Genomic DNA, 16999 nt, shown 5'->3' on the forward strand with positions numbered 1-16999 from the left:
GTAAGTTATCTGCACTTGTTTTGGACCTCAGCCAAGGTAGACAAAAATAGTGCTTCTAAGTGGCAGTTAACAAAAACAAAAACAAAATCCAAACCTGTTCAATTCCAGTATGTGGATTTGCACAAGTGTTAAAAGTTGCTCAATGTAAGAGAATTATATTGAGGGTCAAAGCAAGATTTAATTTTCAAACACTTGTTCCACCTTAGGAAGGATATATCAGCCTTGAAGGGAGTGCAGCGTAGATTTACTAGAATGATATCTGGACTCCAAGGGTTTAATTACGAGGAGAGATTACACAAACTAGGGTGGTATTCCCTGGAATTTAAAAGATTAAGGGGTGATTTGATCAAAGTTTTCAAGATATTAAGGGGAGCTGATAGCTTAGATAGAGAGAAACTATTTCCACTGGTTGGAGAGTCTAGGACTACAGCCTAAAAATTAGAGCTAGGACTTTCAGGAGTGAAGTTAGGGAAAACTTCTACACACAAAGGGAGGTAGAAGTTTGGAACTCACTTCCGCAAACGGCAGTTGATGCTAGCTCAATTGTTCATTTTAAATCTGAGATTGATAGATTTTTGTTAACCAAAGGTATTAAGGGATATGGAGCTAGGTCAGAGGTCAGCCATGATCTCACTGAATGGCTTGAGGGGCTAAATGGCCTATTCCTGTTCCTATGTTCCTATGCTCACATGCCAAATGTACAAATAAAATGTATTATGGATATAAAAGATGTTGACTATATGTGCATACCACAGACAAGTTATAGTCCTCCACTCCAACAAGCAATGACTGGCTTTGTACAGACAATTCTAAATTTATTTGTGTTTAGTTTTGTAAACATACGTTACACAACTGATAAACTCCCCATTTACCTGAAATTAAATTTCCATCGTAATATCTATTCTGAGGTGAATCACTCTCACCACTATAATTCAACACTTCAAAGCAACAATGCCAGTTTTCAAATATTTGTTCTATAGCTGGTGCTTTCTCCCAGTTGCGTATACAACATTTCGCATTAATTCATTCTCTTATATTCACTACGTTTATTTTTCGGCCTTCCAAAATGAGACAGACAGTTGAAATAATACAAATTGGAAACAAATTCTGAATGCTGTTAAATCCCATACAACAATACAGATTTATAGTCGAAGAGAAACTCAGCACCATACAGAAACAGGAAAACTGAAGTTTAACTATAATTCCAAGTTAAAGGGTTCCACTATTTCACAAATAAAGATAAACTTATAAATTGAGCTTTGTTTTGGAGTTGAACAGCTGTATTTGCACTATGTTGTTCTAGTTAAAAACCCAAAACCTACTTTTCAGCTTTTCAGCCCTAACCAGTTCTAGTGCTTGTTTTGAAATATCAAGATTTCAAGAGGATTAAAGTTGACAGTACCAAATCTTTACAGATAAAAATTTTCAACATCTGCGTGCCATTTTTATTTTTTTAAATTCTCGTAATGAATTTGCTGTCTCCATTGGTTTTACATTCTTTCTTTTATCCTAGTTTCCTTTATACTGTTACTTATTTCCTATTCAGTGTATGGACATGGGAAATGTCCCAACCCTACCCTTTTCTACGCTGTACTTGGCTCACAACAAGATCAGTGCAGCAATTCAAAAGAGAGCCTGCATGATCTTGCACTTGAAAGTTTAGAAAAATTGCTTGAAAACTGGGGAGGGAGTTTATGTTAGTTGATTGTAAAACTTTCCTGTTTGAGCACCATTTCAGCTGCATTTTATATGAAACAGAGAAGTGGGTCGCCAGCAGCAGCATGTAAGTTCACCTTTTAAGTCTTTCATAAAAAAAAGTTATAATGCTCAGATATTTTTTTAAAAATATATAGGGTGAAAAAATGTTTCTTAAAAATCAATTTAAAAGCCATTTATACCCATTTAGCCTGAACGTCATCTTTTAGTGTCAGTACCCGTGTGCCAATAAACTACAGTGTAATACTAAGGGTAAAAAGTATTGAAGTTGAACAAATTGGTTCACAGAAGTGATGTCAGAAACATGGGCCATGATAGGCAAATTGCTAGTTGTTTGGGATGCTTGAAATGTTTTTCACCCACAATCATTCTGTCAGTATTGCTGTTTGTTAACGACATCCATTTTTTTAAAAATCAGTTGCAAATTCGTACCCATGTGTCACATGGTGTTTTAGCTACAAAAACTGTGGTTTATATAAATGCTCAGGGGTGCAGGTAAACATGGTCTTGGGGGGGGGGGAAGAAGAATGTCATCCTCAAACTGAGCCACTTTGATTTATATTTGAGGTTCAGATCTCGTGCAGAGATATCTTTATTGTACACCAGATCTGAACCCAAGTTGATCAAGAACTTGGGAGGGGAGTTTGGTTTTCACTTGTATGGACTGGGAGGGTCATGCCCTGGTCAAGTTGAAACAAGTTTACTCGTCTATACTTGTGAATAAACAAATGTGACTTGTGTTCCTGGTTTTCCAGTTTTAGCATATTTGTTGAAAACAGGTTCAGCAACGAGTTGTGACGTTTATTTGCAGACAAGATTGTGGCTTCTTCTCCACCAGGCAAACTGGGAACAGTAGCCAGAACCAAAAGAGGCCGAGGAAGGTGAGTTTTTAAATTTTATATTTGCTGCTTTCCTTGTGGGCCAGGAGGAGCAGGAGTGCACGGAAATCTCAGGCCTCTCCTCTCCTCCGCCTCCCTCTCTCCTCCGACCGGAATTCCCTTCCTAGTGCCGGGGAAGTGTTCCCCTGGGTCCCCGGCGATGGCCTTCTGCCTCCCAATTTTAACGGCCGGGTAGCTGCTTCAGGCCAACTGCCCAGAACTGAGAGGTTATAACTATCAGGAAAGACTGAACATGCTGGGGATATTCTCTCTAGAAAAGAGAAGACTGAGAGGTGACCTTGTGTGGAGCATGAGCATCGGCATAGACCTGTTCAGCCGAATTGCCTGTTTCTGTGCTGTAAATGCAATGTAACGGCCGGTCATTTTGGTCGGGAAGTCGGCATACTGCATATTAATAAGGCCTGGTCTTTAAAATTATGAAGGGGTTCGATAGGGTCGACGTAGAGAAGATGTTTCCACTTGTGGGGAAGTCCAAAACTAGGAGTCATAAGTATAAGTCAGTCACTAATAAATCCAATAGGGAATTCAGGAGAAAATTCTTTACTCAGAGAATGGTGAGAATGTGGAACTTGCTACCACATGGAGTAGTTGAGGTGAACAGCACAGATTCATTTAAGGGGAAGCTAGATAAATACATGAGGGGGAAAGGAATAGAAAGATATGTTGATAGGGTGAGATGAAGTAAATAGAGCGGGAGGAGGCTTGTGTGGAGCATGAGCATCAGCATAGACCTGTTCAGCCGAATTGCCTGTTTCTGTGCTGTAAATGCTCTGTAACGCCCGGTCATTTTGGTCGGGAAGTCGGCATACTGCATATTAATGAGGCCTGGCCATTACAATCAGCCGAACTTCCCTGCTGCCACTCCTGGATGGGCCCGCTCCTCGCTTTGCCACGTTCCAGCCTGGGAGTTAGAAATCGAGCCCAGTGAGTCATTCTGATCAGCAAAAGATTTCAAGCTCCTCTACTAACTGTCTTAAAGCTTTCACGGGACCAAGAAAAGTAAATTAAAACATTTTTGTTTGGTTAAAGTTGAATCTCTCAGCTAGTCCCTCACCATTATTAAAGTCCAAGCACCACCTCTACTTGTAAAAATATACTAGCAGCACAAACATGTTCCTCATGAACCATGCAGGGCCTTGTGCTACTTTCAGTGCCTCATTGCTTAGTCACCTTCCTCGTTATTGAAACGCAGCATTACTAGATGTTAATTCCTGCTGAAGCACTATATACAGCCACAGCCAGGGGTTTCAGTTGAGAGCTTAGATTAGGTTCTTGCAAATTTATCTCTTCATCTGATTTCCACATATCTTCCATCCTTCTCTTTTTCTCCTGCCCCCAACACAACAAAATTACGATAATGTGCATGCTACAGGCTCACGCAACCGTGAGAATTTCATCTTATTGTAGTTATGCCGGATCTACACCATTGTGCAAGACTGATTCCAAAACAAAGTGAACTGCTGCTATAAAAATTATATGATTAAAAAACAGTGCACCGGGCCTCATATTTTGGCACAGACCAAACCCATCAGCATTTCTGATATTGTTTTTAAATTTCTGACTGTCACGCCAGTATGCACTAGTTCTACCTTAATACAACATTGTGCCAAACAAATCAAAGCAGTGTGCGTTCAGTTGTCAGCCATCTCTATTTTAAACCCAAATACCCTCATGGCATTTTAAAAATAGTAAACAGAATTAAAAAAAGCTCTTACCAGTATGAGTTCTCAGGTGTGCTTTTAAGTGGGAACTTTTGGTATACACTTTAGAGCAACCTGGAAAACAGAATGACAGATGGTTAAATACATGTTTGACTTAAATGCTAAAAATATGATGGTGTGTTTTTAACTACAGCACTAGATCATTTTGATCACCCTTTATATACACAGCACATACCAACTTTTAACACCGACATCTATCGACTGCACATCAACATTATTCACATGAGCACCATAAGTCAATATTGCTTTCGGCCCTTTGATGGTGATGTATTCAACAGCTTGCCCTTTACTCTTCACACACGCTAAATATCATCGATAGCCAGGTACAGTAAAACTACCAGCAAGTCAATGTAGTGCATTTTGAGGGGTTTTATCACAAATGCCAATTGGGAAATATTAACTCATTAACTCGCCTGTTTTTTTTAAAGCTACTTATGCATGTTATTTTCCTCTTCACTGCAAGTACAAAGAAAGAAAGAACAAACTTGCATTTAAATAATGCCTTTCAATACATCAGCTGTAGCAACTGTTGTAATGTAGGGAAATGCAGCAGCCAATTTGCACACAGCAAGGTTCTACAAACACCAATGAGATAAATGATCAAATAATCTGTTTTAGTAATATTGGCTATGGGGTAAATATTGGCCAGGACATCGGGATAACTCTCTTGTTCTTCTTTGAATAAGCTCATGGGATCTTTTACATCCACCTGAGAGGGCAGACAGGGCCTCAGTTTAATGTCTCATCTGAAAGACGCCACCTCTGCCAGTGCAGCACTCCCTCAGTACTGCACTGAAATTGAGATTATGTTCTCAAGTCTCTGTATTGGGCTTGTACCCCAACCTTCTGACTCAAAGGTAAGATTGCTACCACTGAGCCAAGGCTAACATCTAGGCAAACAATTACCATCATAAGTAGACTAAATTATTCTTATTTCTTAAGGAGACCAACAATCTATAAAAGCCTTCAATTCAGAAAAAGTTTCAATGAAATGCACTTTAAAAAAAATATTCATAGTAGTCACTCCTAATAAAGTGAAACTCAATGCTACTAGCATATGGTATCCAGTTACAATGAAGATCAGTTATAATCAATTTGGAATGGTCCATATTTGATCATTATAGCTGAGTGGTAACTTCATCTGAGCTGCAAAGCTTTCAAACAGATCACCTCAGATTTTATTAAAGAGTCTTTCAATACTGGCATACATCTGTAGCCTTCCTGGCCATGTCCAGTAACCACATTTTTTATTTAAACATACAATGGGCAATCCAATAAAAAGCCACAAAGTAGAAACAAGTCCAAGTCCATTTTTCCTTTTCCCCTTTCACTTTTTTGTTTTACCTCTGTCTTCTGCTTGTATCTGCAATTGTAGGCAGGTGGGGAGATGCAGAGCAGCGAGACTTACTAAGGCAGCCTCCAGGAGCTCTTACAGCATTGGGTTTCCTCCTGTGAATTTTCAGGTCTGATAAAAGAACAACTCCAAACTTCAATTCAAAGATGCTGGTCCTTGCTTTGTAAACTCAACATTCAAACTGAAGCCTGTTCCTTTATGCCACAAACAGACTGGCAGTGCTGTACCTCTAATTATAATCTATCAGCCAGCAAGGAAAGAATTTCCTGGTTGGAGCAATAGATTATGATTATAAAGATATGGTACCACAAATCTGATTAATACAACCAAACCAAACTGATCATTATCAGGAAATATAATCACAAAGATACATATGGGTTACAGTTTTGGCAACCATTACATGTAAATGATCACCAATATACCAAATTCCACTGTATCTTATTATTCAGCAATCTTGCCATTTCATTCCTGTCAATGTGATCAGTGATTTCTTTCTCCTCTAATCAGAACACTCTACTTTAATTATTCCCCCTTCCTGGCTCCTGATAAGAAAATTTCACAATGGCTCTAGAATTCTTGGGATGGGGAGGGGGAAGAGAGGGAGAGAGAGAGAGAGAACTGTCACTGCAATCAAGCAGTACATTGAACAGAACGATAGAGCTTTCATCTTCCTCAAATTGGAGGTGAGCATCACTTGTTGAAAGATTTTAATCTCATCCACGAAAGCAAAACAAGTCATGGTTGAGACTAGTGACTAATCATTTCATGTTTAGTTTTGGTGCATCAGAACTTTGAAGGAAGAATTTCAATATCCTTTTTTCACCATCGCAGAGTACTATAATTTCTTAGAATACGCTATAACTTGGTCCCGGAGGAATTCAGTGCAAACAGCATCAAATTTGCTTCGCAAACACAAGCTCGAGGAACGGCACCTCATCTTTCTATTAGACACTTTACGGCTTTCCGACCTTAACACTGAGTTCAACAACTTTAGATCTTAACCACCGCTCCCATTTTCTCCAACAGCGGGTGCTGGCAATGGAGGACGGCTGAACCAGAGACACTGGGAGTGGAGGAGGTGTGGGCTGGTGCTTAGGGCGGGGATCCCCTCTCGGTACACGGCCGGCAGGGTGGTCTTTCTCTGCCACAATCCCAGGCCAGGGAAGCCTTTTCCTCTTGCCAGATTTTCCATGCCTCCCTCGCCCTCTGTTATTCTGCTGTTGCTGTTTACACCTCCTCTGGACCTATCTTTTGTTTCTTTATTTGTCCCATTACCACCCCCCTTTTGCTTTGCACCATCATCCCGTTTGTCATTTAATCACTCCTGCCCTCCACTCTATCACAGGACCTTTTGTTCTTTTCTCCTCCAGCTTTGCCTGGCTCTGCACTTGCTTAAAGGCTGTTCATCTCGAACATCTTCCAGTTCTGTTAAAAGGTCATCGACCTGAAACATTGGCCTCCATTTTAGCACCCGCTATCGGGTGCGATCCTGGCGGAGGGGCTCCGAAAATCGGGGATTCCCGGAGCGGGTCGGGAGCCCGGCTCCAACCCGCCCACTTCCAGGTTCCCCACAGACGCGCCGAGGTGCGCGCACAGCCCCCGCATGTGGGACTCCCACAGGCAATTAAAGCCAGCAGGGTGCCACTTAAGACTATTTACATTGCGAATTTCAGGTCATTAACAGACCTGATTAAGGGAATATGTCAGGAGGGGTGGGATTTTAGAAACAACTGGGACTGTTTCCCGTACTGGGGGAAACACTCCTAGTTGAAATGGACATGTTGCAGCCATCAGCCTGTGGCAGCTGCAAAGGTCCATTTGACAGGTGGGGGGGGGGGGGGGCGGGGAGACCCTCACTCATTGCAGGAGGCCACTCTGTTACTTGGGACAAAGTTTGGCCTCCACCACCCTCCTCCTGACAATCAAATTCACCAACTTGCACACTTACCCCGGGGTCCAGAGACATGTACCTACCTTGCGGACCCCCTCAGATGTACATCTTCCGGATGGGGGCCGCCGTAGCTGCAGTCATGACCTCCTCGGAGGACGAACAGCATCACCAGCCTCACCAGGCTTGCCGGCCACGCTGTCCATCTCTGACACGTGGAGCTCCACAACAGAGTGCTGTGACACATCCACCTGTACAGCAGGAGGGAGGCCAACCGCAGAGAGATGCGTCGCAGGGGGCACTACCCTCGCCACAGGGTCCACAGACCGAGGCTCAGCTTCCTGGACCTCTCTCAGCAGCAGTGCACACGGAGGCTCAGAGTCACTCGACATGTAGTCGTGGACATCTGCAGCCTCCTTCATGCCGAGCTGCTCCCGGTTGGCCCGAGCACTATCTTCTTACCTGTCGCTGTCAAAGTCACCACTGCCCTCAACAACTTCTCCTCCGCATCCTTCCAGGGTGCAACCGGGGACATCGCCGACGTCTCTCAGTCGTCTGCACAAAAGAGCCCTACAAATACACCTACACCCACTCTGCAGTGACACAATGGGTGGCATCAGGTGTGGGTCTTCATTGTGATCCTCAGGAAAGGGCATTATTGCACAAACCAGACAAGATTCACAAAGACGTGGCAGTAGTGGTGCCAATATAATATGTGATGTGAGTTGGTCAGAAATTAAATAGCAGTAAAAACCATGACAAACCCTCAAACATCCTTGTGCATCCCCTTCATGCTCACGACACGTTTGCCTTACGCTTCCTACTGCACATATGTGATGCATGCCCTGTGGCTGCAGCACAAGCAGTGGCAGGTTGAGTGAGGCTGACCGTCAAAGAGATGCATGAGAGGGTGAGATTGTATGAGGATTGGGTTGAGTGGTAGTGGCGGGATAAGTACTGGCGAGGTGAATAAGTGCAGGTAAGATGAGGATGAGGTTTCAGTGGGTATGAGGGGTGATGTGACAGAGTAGTGTTGGCAGTGCTGAAGGAGATGTGGGGTGGGGGCGGTGATGTGGCAGACAGAGTGCAGGGGAATGAGTAAGTGTACTCATTTTGGCTGACCTACTTAGGTCATTGCAGCGCCTCCTGCACTGTATGCAGGTGGGCGATATGTTGGTGGTGCAGGTGACCTCCTCTGCCACCTCGAGCCAAGCCTTCCTGGTGGCAGAGGCAGGCCGTTTCCTCCCGCCCGCCGGGGGGAAGATCTCTGTCCTCCCCCTCCTCCTCACCCCATCTAATGACACCTGGAGTGAGGCATCATTAAACTGGGAGCAGCCTTCCCCCTGGGCTGCTCCATGCTGTAATTTTTTCTATTTGTTGCAGCGTCTGTCAGTGGAGGACTGCCCCTTTAAATAGAGCACCTCCAGCTGACAGACCTTACTGGGCACGCGCAGCCCGCCCGACGCGCAGATCAGCAGCGGGGAACCCGGAAGAGCAGGTAAGTGGCTCCAATTAGGCTGCGATCGCGCGCGGGGCAGACTGATTTCACTGGGCGCGTAACCCACGCGCCCAATCTACCCCCCGCCGCGAACCCGCAGCCCTGGCAATATCGAGCCCATTAACTCTGTTTCTCTCTCCACAGATGCTGCCTGACCTGCTGAGTGTTTTCCAGCATTTTCTGTTTTTATACCAAATGTCCTTCCTTCTTGCAGTAACTATAGGAAAAAAACCTTGATCCATGATTTTCCCTTAAAAAAATCCCAATATCAGATGCGTTGAAAAGATAAGCAGTAAACCAGAAGGCACCCAATGGCTTAGTGAGTAACTAAAGCATAAAAACCAGGAAAATGCTTGATTTAATCTCGTGCCAGGGTGGCAATAGGAACACACTTAGCCTCAGTGCCCTCGGGCTATGAAAGAGAAAACGCACTCTCCCCACCCCATGACCAAATAGCTTGTTGACACATACCATTAACAATGACGCTAGAAGGTGAGCACAAACTGTGGAACCATACCTGAGCCAGCAACTAATGACTTCAGGAGTGAAAGGGAGGAGAGAAAACGGGCACAAAAAAACACAATAATCTATAATCAACTGGAAACCTACCTAGAAATAAAAAAATAGGTCCACTATTGAGGTTTAAGTTTTCTCTGCAGCTATGGAGAAAAATTATTATCCTACTGCAATAATGTCACCATAAAAAAGCAAGCACTACAGTAAGGGAATCCACTGTTCAATAAACCACTGAAATTCAACAGTGTGTTGAATCATACTAAAAGAGAATTCAGCAACACTATCAAAACATATGCACATATATTTTTTTTTTGAAGTTCCCTCCTCTCAATAGGATGCTACATGGCGGCGGATGAGGAGCAGAAAAGGACGAAAGAAGGAATCTTCCCTTTTAAGAATTCAAGGTAAACACACAGCAGGAGAAATTAGTCTTCAGTGCTAGCGTAAAATAGGCGATAGCGAATCAGCAGCCCATTTTACACCCATCCGATTTTCTTTTCTATTGCTTTAATGGGAAACAAAATTGGGTGGGGTGAAAAAGGCTGACGATTCCCGCTTACCTTTTTTCCCTACCGTTGAACATCAATTTCACCCCCACACTATCTCTAGATTTGCATTGCTACAGTGGGGCTCATAATCTCTCGAGAAAATACAGAGTTGTTACTCCTCAATTAGGAAAAGTAAGCTGTTGAAACATAAATGGTATAGTGAGTAATCAATCTCACATTACGTTAAATTATACTTTTGATAAATTTCTGTGCTAGTCAAGGTTTGGAACATTGGTTTTGGACCTAGAACATATTTGTGCATTTTGAACTCAATGTCAGTATCAAGTCCTCCCAGTTTAGGTATAGCCTCGAACTGGATTCAGCCTATCCCAAATACATTCAAAGTGGCAGACGGAGGTTATCAATTTGTGATAGGCTCAAATTCGAGTCCCAGAAGTGAAAGGGTAGTGTTCTAAGCTACTGTGGAACACAATTTTAAAAAAAATTCGTGACAGCTACAACCAGTAGACAAAATTTGACACCGAGCCACATGAGGAGATATTAGGGCAGGTGACCAAAAGCTTGGTCAAAGAGGCATGTTTGAAGGAGTGTCTTAAAGGAGGAGAGAGAGGTAGAGAGGCAGAGAGGTTTAGGGAGGGAATGCCATAGCTCATGGCCTAGATAGCTGAAGGCACAGCGATGAAAATCGGGGTTGCACAAGTGACCAGGATTGGAGGAGCGCAGAGATCTTGGAGGATTGTCAGGCTGGAGGAGGTTACAGAGATAGGGAAGGGCGAGGCCATGGAGCGATTTGAACACAATGATGAGAATTTTAAATTCAAGGCATTGTGGACTGGAAGCCAATGTAGGTCAGCGAGCAAACAGGCGATGGGAGAACGGGACTTGGTGCGAGTTAGGATATGGTGACCCCACCGTAAGTGTGGTACGTGATATGTCAGAGAATGGCATAATCGAGTTTAGCTGCTTTTTCTGAGGCTCACATATGAGCAATGGTTGGCTGTGAAGGTACCAGAGAGCAAAGGGCACACCTGGAACTCTTGTAAGAAGTCAGCCTTCAGTAGAGATGAAAAGGGGAGAAAATTGATGAGAAAAAAGTTACAAAAATAAACAATATTCTATAGCCTATGAGTTTAGTAATGATAGAAGTTTAAATGCTTTGTTGTATCAATTATTACACACACACACAAAATAAAATCAGGTAGGTAACACCCACAATCCAATTTTAAGGGGATTAAAGGAGATAGAGAAAGAGACACATTGGGCATGATTTTGACCCCGAGCTGGGAAGAGGGCGGGGATCAAATTGCAGACGGGAAGCCCGGAAGTCCTTATGATTTTGATGTAAGGACGTCTTTTATTTATTTTTTGTCAGTTTGCCAACCGACTGACTGGCCTGATTGACACAGTCGGATGGGGGCATTGGTGGGCATGGGGCACCAGTGGACATGGGGGGCACGGGGTGGGGAGGGGGAGTCAGTCATGGGGGGAGGGATCGGGGATGGGTGTCTGGACCGGGGGTCACAGAAACATAGAAACATAGAAAATAGGAGCAAGAGTAGGCCATTCGGCCCTTTGGGCCTGCTCCGCCATTCAAAATGATCATGGCTGACCGTCTAACTCAGTACCCTGTTCCCGCTTTTTCCCCATATCCCTTGATCCCTTTAGCATTAAGAAATATATCTATCTCCTTCTTGAATACATCGAATGACTTGGCCTCCACTGCCTTCTGTGGTGGAGAATTCCACAGGTTCACCACCCTCTGAGTGAAGAAATTTCCCCTCATCTTGGTTCTAAATGGCATACCCCGTATCCTGAGACTGTGACCCCTGGTTCTGGACTCCCCAGCCATCGGGAACATCCTCCCTGCATCTAGTCTGTCTAGTCCTGTTAGAATTTTATATGTTTCGATGAGATCACCTCTCGTTCTTCTAAACTCTAATGAATATAGGCCTAGTCGACCCAATCTCTCCTCATACGTCAGTCCTGCCATCCCAGGAATCAGTCTGGTAAAGCTTCGTTGCACTCCCTCCATGGCAAGGACATCGTTCCTCAGATACGGAGACCAAAACTGCACACAATATTCCGTACAACGGCTGTAAGACATCCCTGCTCCTGTACTCAAATCCTCTTGCAATGAAGGCCAAAAAGGTCATCGTGGGGGTCCGTGATCATTGGGTGGGGACCACGATCGTTGAGGGGGTTCGCTGCAGGTAGGTTCGTTGGGCTTGGGGGAAGCATGCCTGCTCCTCCGGGCCCACAAGCTGTGCCAGAAAGGCACTTACCTGTTAGTTTCGGGTCTTCTCGCCTCCTTTCACATGGTGTGAAGGGGAAGGCCCAGGAATCCCGGCCCCCAGGTGTTGAAATTGGAAACTCTTCAAAGATGGAGGCCCGCAGCCTCCTTGAAAGGTTTTAATCACCAACCCACCTCCTGGGAGCAGGTTGTTCGCCCGCCCCTCGACCTGCCCCGGTGAAAACCAGAAGTGGGCGGGTTGGGGGCAGTTCTGAAATGGTTGCGATATTGAATGAAACCCCGCACCCAACCCACCTGTTTTTCAATGTTAAAATCGTGCCCATATAATACTCATGAACCGGTGAGACATAATCACTCACCTTTGAAGTCCTTTCTATAGATAGACAGTTCATAGGTACTCAAGTACTCAAGTCCTTTATCTTTGTAAAGTGAAAACATATGCTCGTAACTATATAGTGTTTTTAACTGTTGAAATAGTGCATGCCTCTGCATAGATCAGAGCTGATTTGACTGGTTTAACTGATGTCCCTGGTAACCAGAACTGTCCTTGACTTTGTAATGACGACTATACCAAATCTTTAAAAATGCCTTTATGCATGTAGATGTTCATCAGATTTTTTTAATCTGTCATCTTAATAACTTCTGGTGCAAAATATTTAGTCAAACTGTGAGCAGGCAGTTTACTAGCTACAGACTCAGATTAAGAGCTCAAATTCCAGAAGAAGCATCGTGCTCAGTTTCGTTGGCAACACAAAGAGCAAAGTGATTCCAGGTTATCTGGATTGCAATCAAATTGTATTTAATTGATATACAGTTCCTGAAACTACAGTCAATTTAAGTAAAAGAAATGTCCACCTTAAGCAATTAAATGTATTAGTTCGAATACACTTGGCTTTAAAAAAAATAGCTTTCGTCCATTTTACTTGATTATCCAGACAAGCCAGGTCCACTACAAATGAAGTAAACTGTACAAGAAACTCAAATAAGTAGTAGGGCATAAAATAAGTTCACTTATAGCATCGGAAACCTGTCCTTGCAGCGGCTCACTGCCAAGTTCCACATTATCCAAGATGATTCTACTCCACCATCCTATATCTCCAGATCCAAAACCGTGTTCAGATCAAAGTACTGCTGCCTAAAATGCAGTACAAACTAACCCCGTTAGAACTGGCCTTCCGCAACAAGAACTGCCCCCAAGTGTCTCCTGCCTCTGCTCAATACTATTCTTGGTCATCACAATACACACAAAGCTACCATACATCCTGGGAACAGGAGCTCAGGCTGACTGGCATATCTTCCACCTGCAACAGGTTGAGAGAGGATTAACTTAAGATTCTTCACTGCATATACCTTGCTCCACGCAACTTCTGAAAATTTCAATCAACTCAATCAGATGAATATTGGAGAAAATATAGGAAAGGAAAGGACTTGCACTTAGGTTGAGGGGTGCCCTAATAGAGGTTTTTATCCACTTGTGAAGCAGACCAAAACTAGGGGCCATAAATACAAGATAATCACCAATAAATCCAATAAGGAATTCAGGAGAAATTTCTTTACCCAAAGAGCGGTAAGAATGTGGAACTCGCAACCGCAAGGAGTAGTTGAAGTAAATAGCATAGATGCATTTAAGGGGAAGCTGGATAAGCACATGAGGGAGAAGAGAATAGGATATGCTGATAGCGTTAGATGAAGAGGGGTGGGAGGAGGTTCATGTGGAGCATAAACACAGGCATGGACCAGTTGGGCCAAATGGCCTGTTTCTGTGCTGTACATTCCATGTAATTCTATATAGCACCTTTCACGACATCAGGACTCCCAAAGTGCTTTACAACCAATGAAGCACTTTTGAAGTGTAGTCACTATTAAGGGCACACACCAACACAAATTGTGGTCTTGCCCCTTCCTCCAGCATTTCTGGATAGAGACCTTGAAGGTCTGCAGGCAATAACCAGCCTTACCAACCCCTAGATACATTCTCATGCCTATTCAACCTACCTGACAGCAGAGTAAGGAACCCTATTCACTCTCAGTCTCCAAGCTGCAAGGAGGTGCCTCCGTGAGCTTTGGCACAATCCAATATCCCTTTACAAGAAACACTTAGACAAAACATTTGCGAGACAGTTGCCAATCAGAGCAAGTGATGCAAGCTGCAGTAGGAGCTAAGAAAACACAAAATCCCTTCCCGTTGTCTCAATACGCATCTAAGCCACCACAGTCAAAGGGATCTCAGGCATTTATTGAATAGGCAGACTTCAACTCCCTACTCCCCCCTCACCCCCCACTGGCAGCACTCACTACCCAACAAATCCTCCATCTCTTTCCGCTCTCACCATACGATCTGAGCCTCATGCCAAGGAATGACCGTAGCCCTACCAGCAAGCAACTCAAAACTGTGAGAAACTGTATACTCTCTATTTATGTATCTGCAAGAACTGTGTTGTGTGCAAAGTACCATGCATTGTTATACAGCATCATTTTCAACAGTAATGAAGGATGACAACATACACTTATAAAGCACTTCTGTGCATAATAAAATGGATGAGTGCTATACAAAGCAGGAGGTCATTGAAATTACAAAAGGGGGGAAAGTGTGAAAAACTAAAGGCAGGGTCAAAGAGATCGGTTTGTTGGAGCCAGCAAAAGAGGCAGAGAGTCAAAATGGTTCTGGAAGAGAATTCCAGGGGGCAGGGCATAGTGGCTGAAAAATTGTTGTGCAGATATGCTGTTGATTGTTTACTATCGCACTCAGATTATGAATGTAATTCTAATGCAAGTAAATTGATATCAAGTCAATCTGTACATCTACTTATAGGTAACCACGTCTGACTCACAAATTGTTTACATCAGGATTCAACTGTACTGTGATGATGTCATCCATCCGCATGCAGTAATTACCAAGAAATCCTCCTTTTCAAATAATATTTTACTGATGAAAAACTAGACCGTTAAAGGAAATCCATCACTACTTCAACCGGCAAACTTCCAAAACAGCAGTACTTTAATTATTATTTGGTAAACCATTAAACAGATTATAATTATCTTTCCTGTTTTGATTATTATATTTTAACTTAATTTAAAATTCCTTCCTTAAATGAAGGCCAAGGCTATTGGCCATTTACTTGGAGAATTCTTTTTAGAATTATACAACATACCTGGAAAGTCACAGTGATGAATCCTTCTCTTCTCCAGTTCCGGATTGTTCCTCCGGTTGAATTTAGCCAGTGGGATGTTCTGTTGCGTTACCTGCAAGGTTGCTGGGAGGGCATGGGTTGCAGTGGGTGACCCCAACTTGCAGGCAATAGAGGCGGCATACGATGGAGGTGGCGTCATATTTTGCAGCAGTTCTGGTTGCCGGTCAGGGCTTCCGGGCTCGGAATTTGGTGGCGAGGGCGGCAGGTAGGTCGGCTGTTGTGGGAAGAACTGCGCTGGCACAGCAAATGCACCTGCTGAGATAGAGTGGAAGTGTTTCACTGCCGTCTGTGGCTGCACTGTGGTGAGTGTGTCCATGCCAGTCATTCCTGTCGTTACGGAAGCATTGGCGAGGTTGCCCATACAAGCTGCATTGCCTTGTGTATGAGCAGTGTTACCAGGAATGCTTACCAAGTCTGGGGAACTCAGTAGCTGGTACAAATGACCATGTTGAGGGGATGTAGGCAGATGCATTTCAGGAGAGGGCAGCTCCTGCTTGATAAACGTGGTGTTGACATCTGTGGACTGCGATGAGCTAAACACACTGGTGAACTCTGGCAGGGCCTGGGTCGTAATTGTTCTGTTTGACTGGGTAAAAACAGTAACCGGTTCTGAATGGGCCTGGACCATGGATGGCCTTTGGGGTTTATAAAGACCAGTTCGCAGATAAGTGATGTCGGGCAGAATCACATTGATGTTGACGCTGTAAGGCGAGGACCTTTCCTCCTGGAAAAATTCATCTACCACCGAGGCACTGTCTCTTCTGTACTTCTTCAGCTCTGCGATTGGCAGCGGCTGGGGTGACAGATACTTCTCCATCTCACACCTAGTCTGTAGGAAAAGTAAAAGACAGTTGATTGTAAATATATCAAGTGAAATAAAGGCTCAATTAAAAAAAATACAGGAACAAAGTGCATTCAAATCGGCCTCACTGAAGAATTGCCAATATAAAATCAAGCCACAAACATCACTTCGTGCAAGGCGTGGCATTTTAAAAACCCACTAAAATATTTGCTGACCTAGCCAGACTGCTTTACAGGTTTACAATTACAGCCTAGAAACAACCACTGTTTTGCGATACAGTTAGTTTCATCTCTCATCTTCTCTGCTGAAATATTGGAAAGACAACCAGAACTCCAACAGAAGAGCCAAGATTTGGTAAGTTAATCTTAGCAGTGTTGACTGACCAAGACTAAACTTTAAAAAGCACCCATTCAACTTGGATGTCACTCTTTCATAAAGCCCAGTCTAGTCAAAGTTCAAAAAGTTATTCTCACATTAGGGTTCATACTGTTACAAAATATATACATTTCAGTTATTTACCAAATTACATTAAAAGTTAATACAACTGTAGGGAGGTAAAAATCAACAATCATAGCACGGTTTCAAGGTGACTAACTCTATCGCACTATTCCAGTTAATCTTGTTTAAAATAAAACTAAGTGATTTTTTAAAAAA

General features: G+C 43.5%; 1 protein-coding gene and 1 long non-coding RNA gene across 3 annotated transcripts in view; one reads left to right on the plus strand and one right to left on the minus strand.

The window, feature by feature from the left end:
• LOC137323108 (Krueppel-like factor 5) overlaps positions 1 to 16999 on the minus strand; it is a 44344-nt gene that overhangs the window by 17050 nt on the left and 10295 nt on the right. For both annotated transcript variants that reach the window (XM_067986545.1, XM_067986546.1), the window contains exons 2-3: positions 15505 to 16372; positions 4331 to 4390 (exon numbers count right to left, since the gene is read on the minus strand). In XM_067986545.1, coding sequence (XP_067842646.1) covers positions 4331 to 4390; positions 15505 to 16372 — 928 coding nt within the window. The remainder of the gene's footprint in view (positions 1 to 4330; positions 4391 to 15504; positions 16373 to 16999) is intronic.
• On the plus strand, positions 1731 to 15369 carry LOC137323111 (uncharacterized). The gene is made up of 4 exons (XR_010963311.1): positions 1731 to 1783; positions 2496 to 2597; positions 9927 to 9996; positions 15165 to 15369. It is a non-coding gene; the product is annotated as an uncharacterized lncRNA (long non-coding RNA).

The sequence above is a fragment of the Heptranchias perlo genome, chromosome 6 (assembly GCF_035084215.1).
Source record: "Heptranchias perlo isolate sHepPer1 chromosome 6, sHepPer1.hap1, whole genome shotgun sequence".
NCBI lineage: Eukaryota > Metazoa > Chordata > Chondrichthyes > Hexanchiformes > Hexanchidae > Heptranchias > Heptranchias perlo.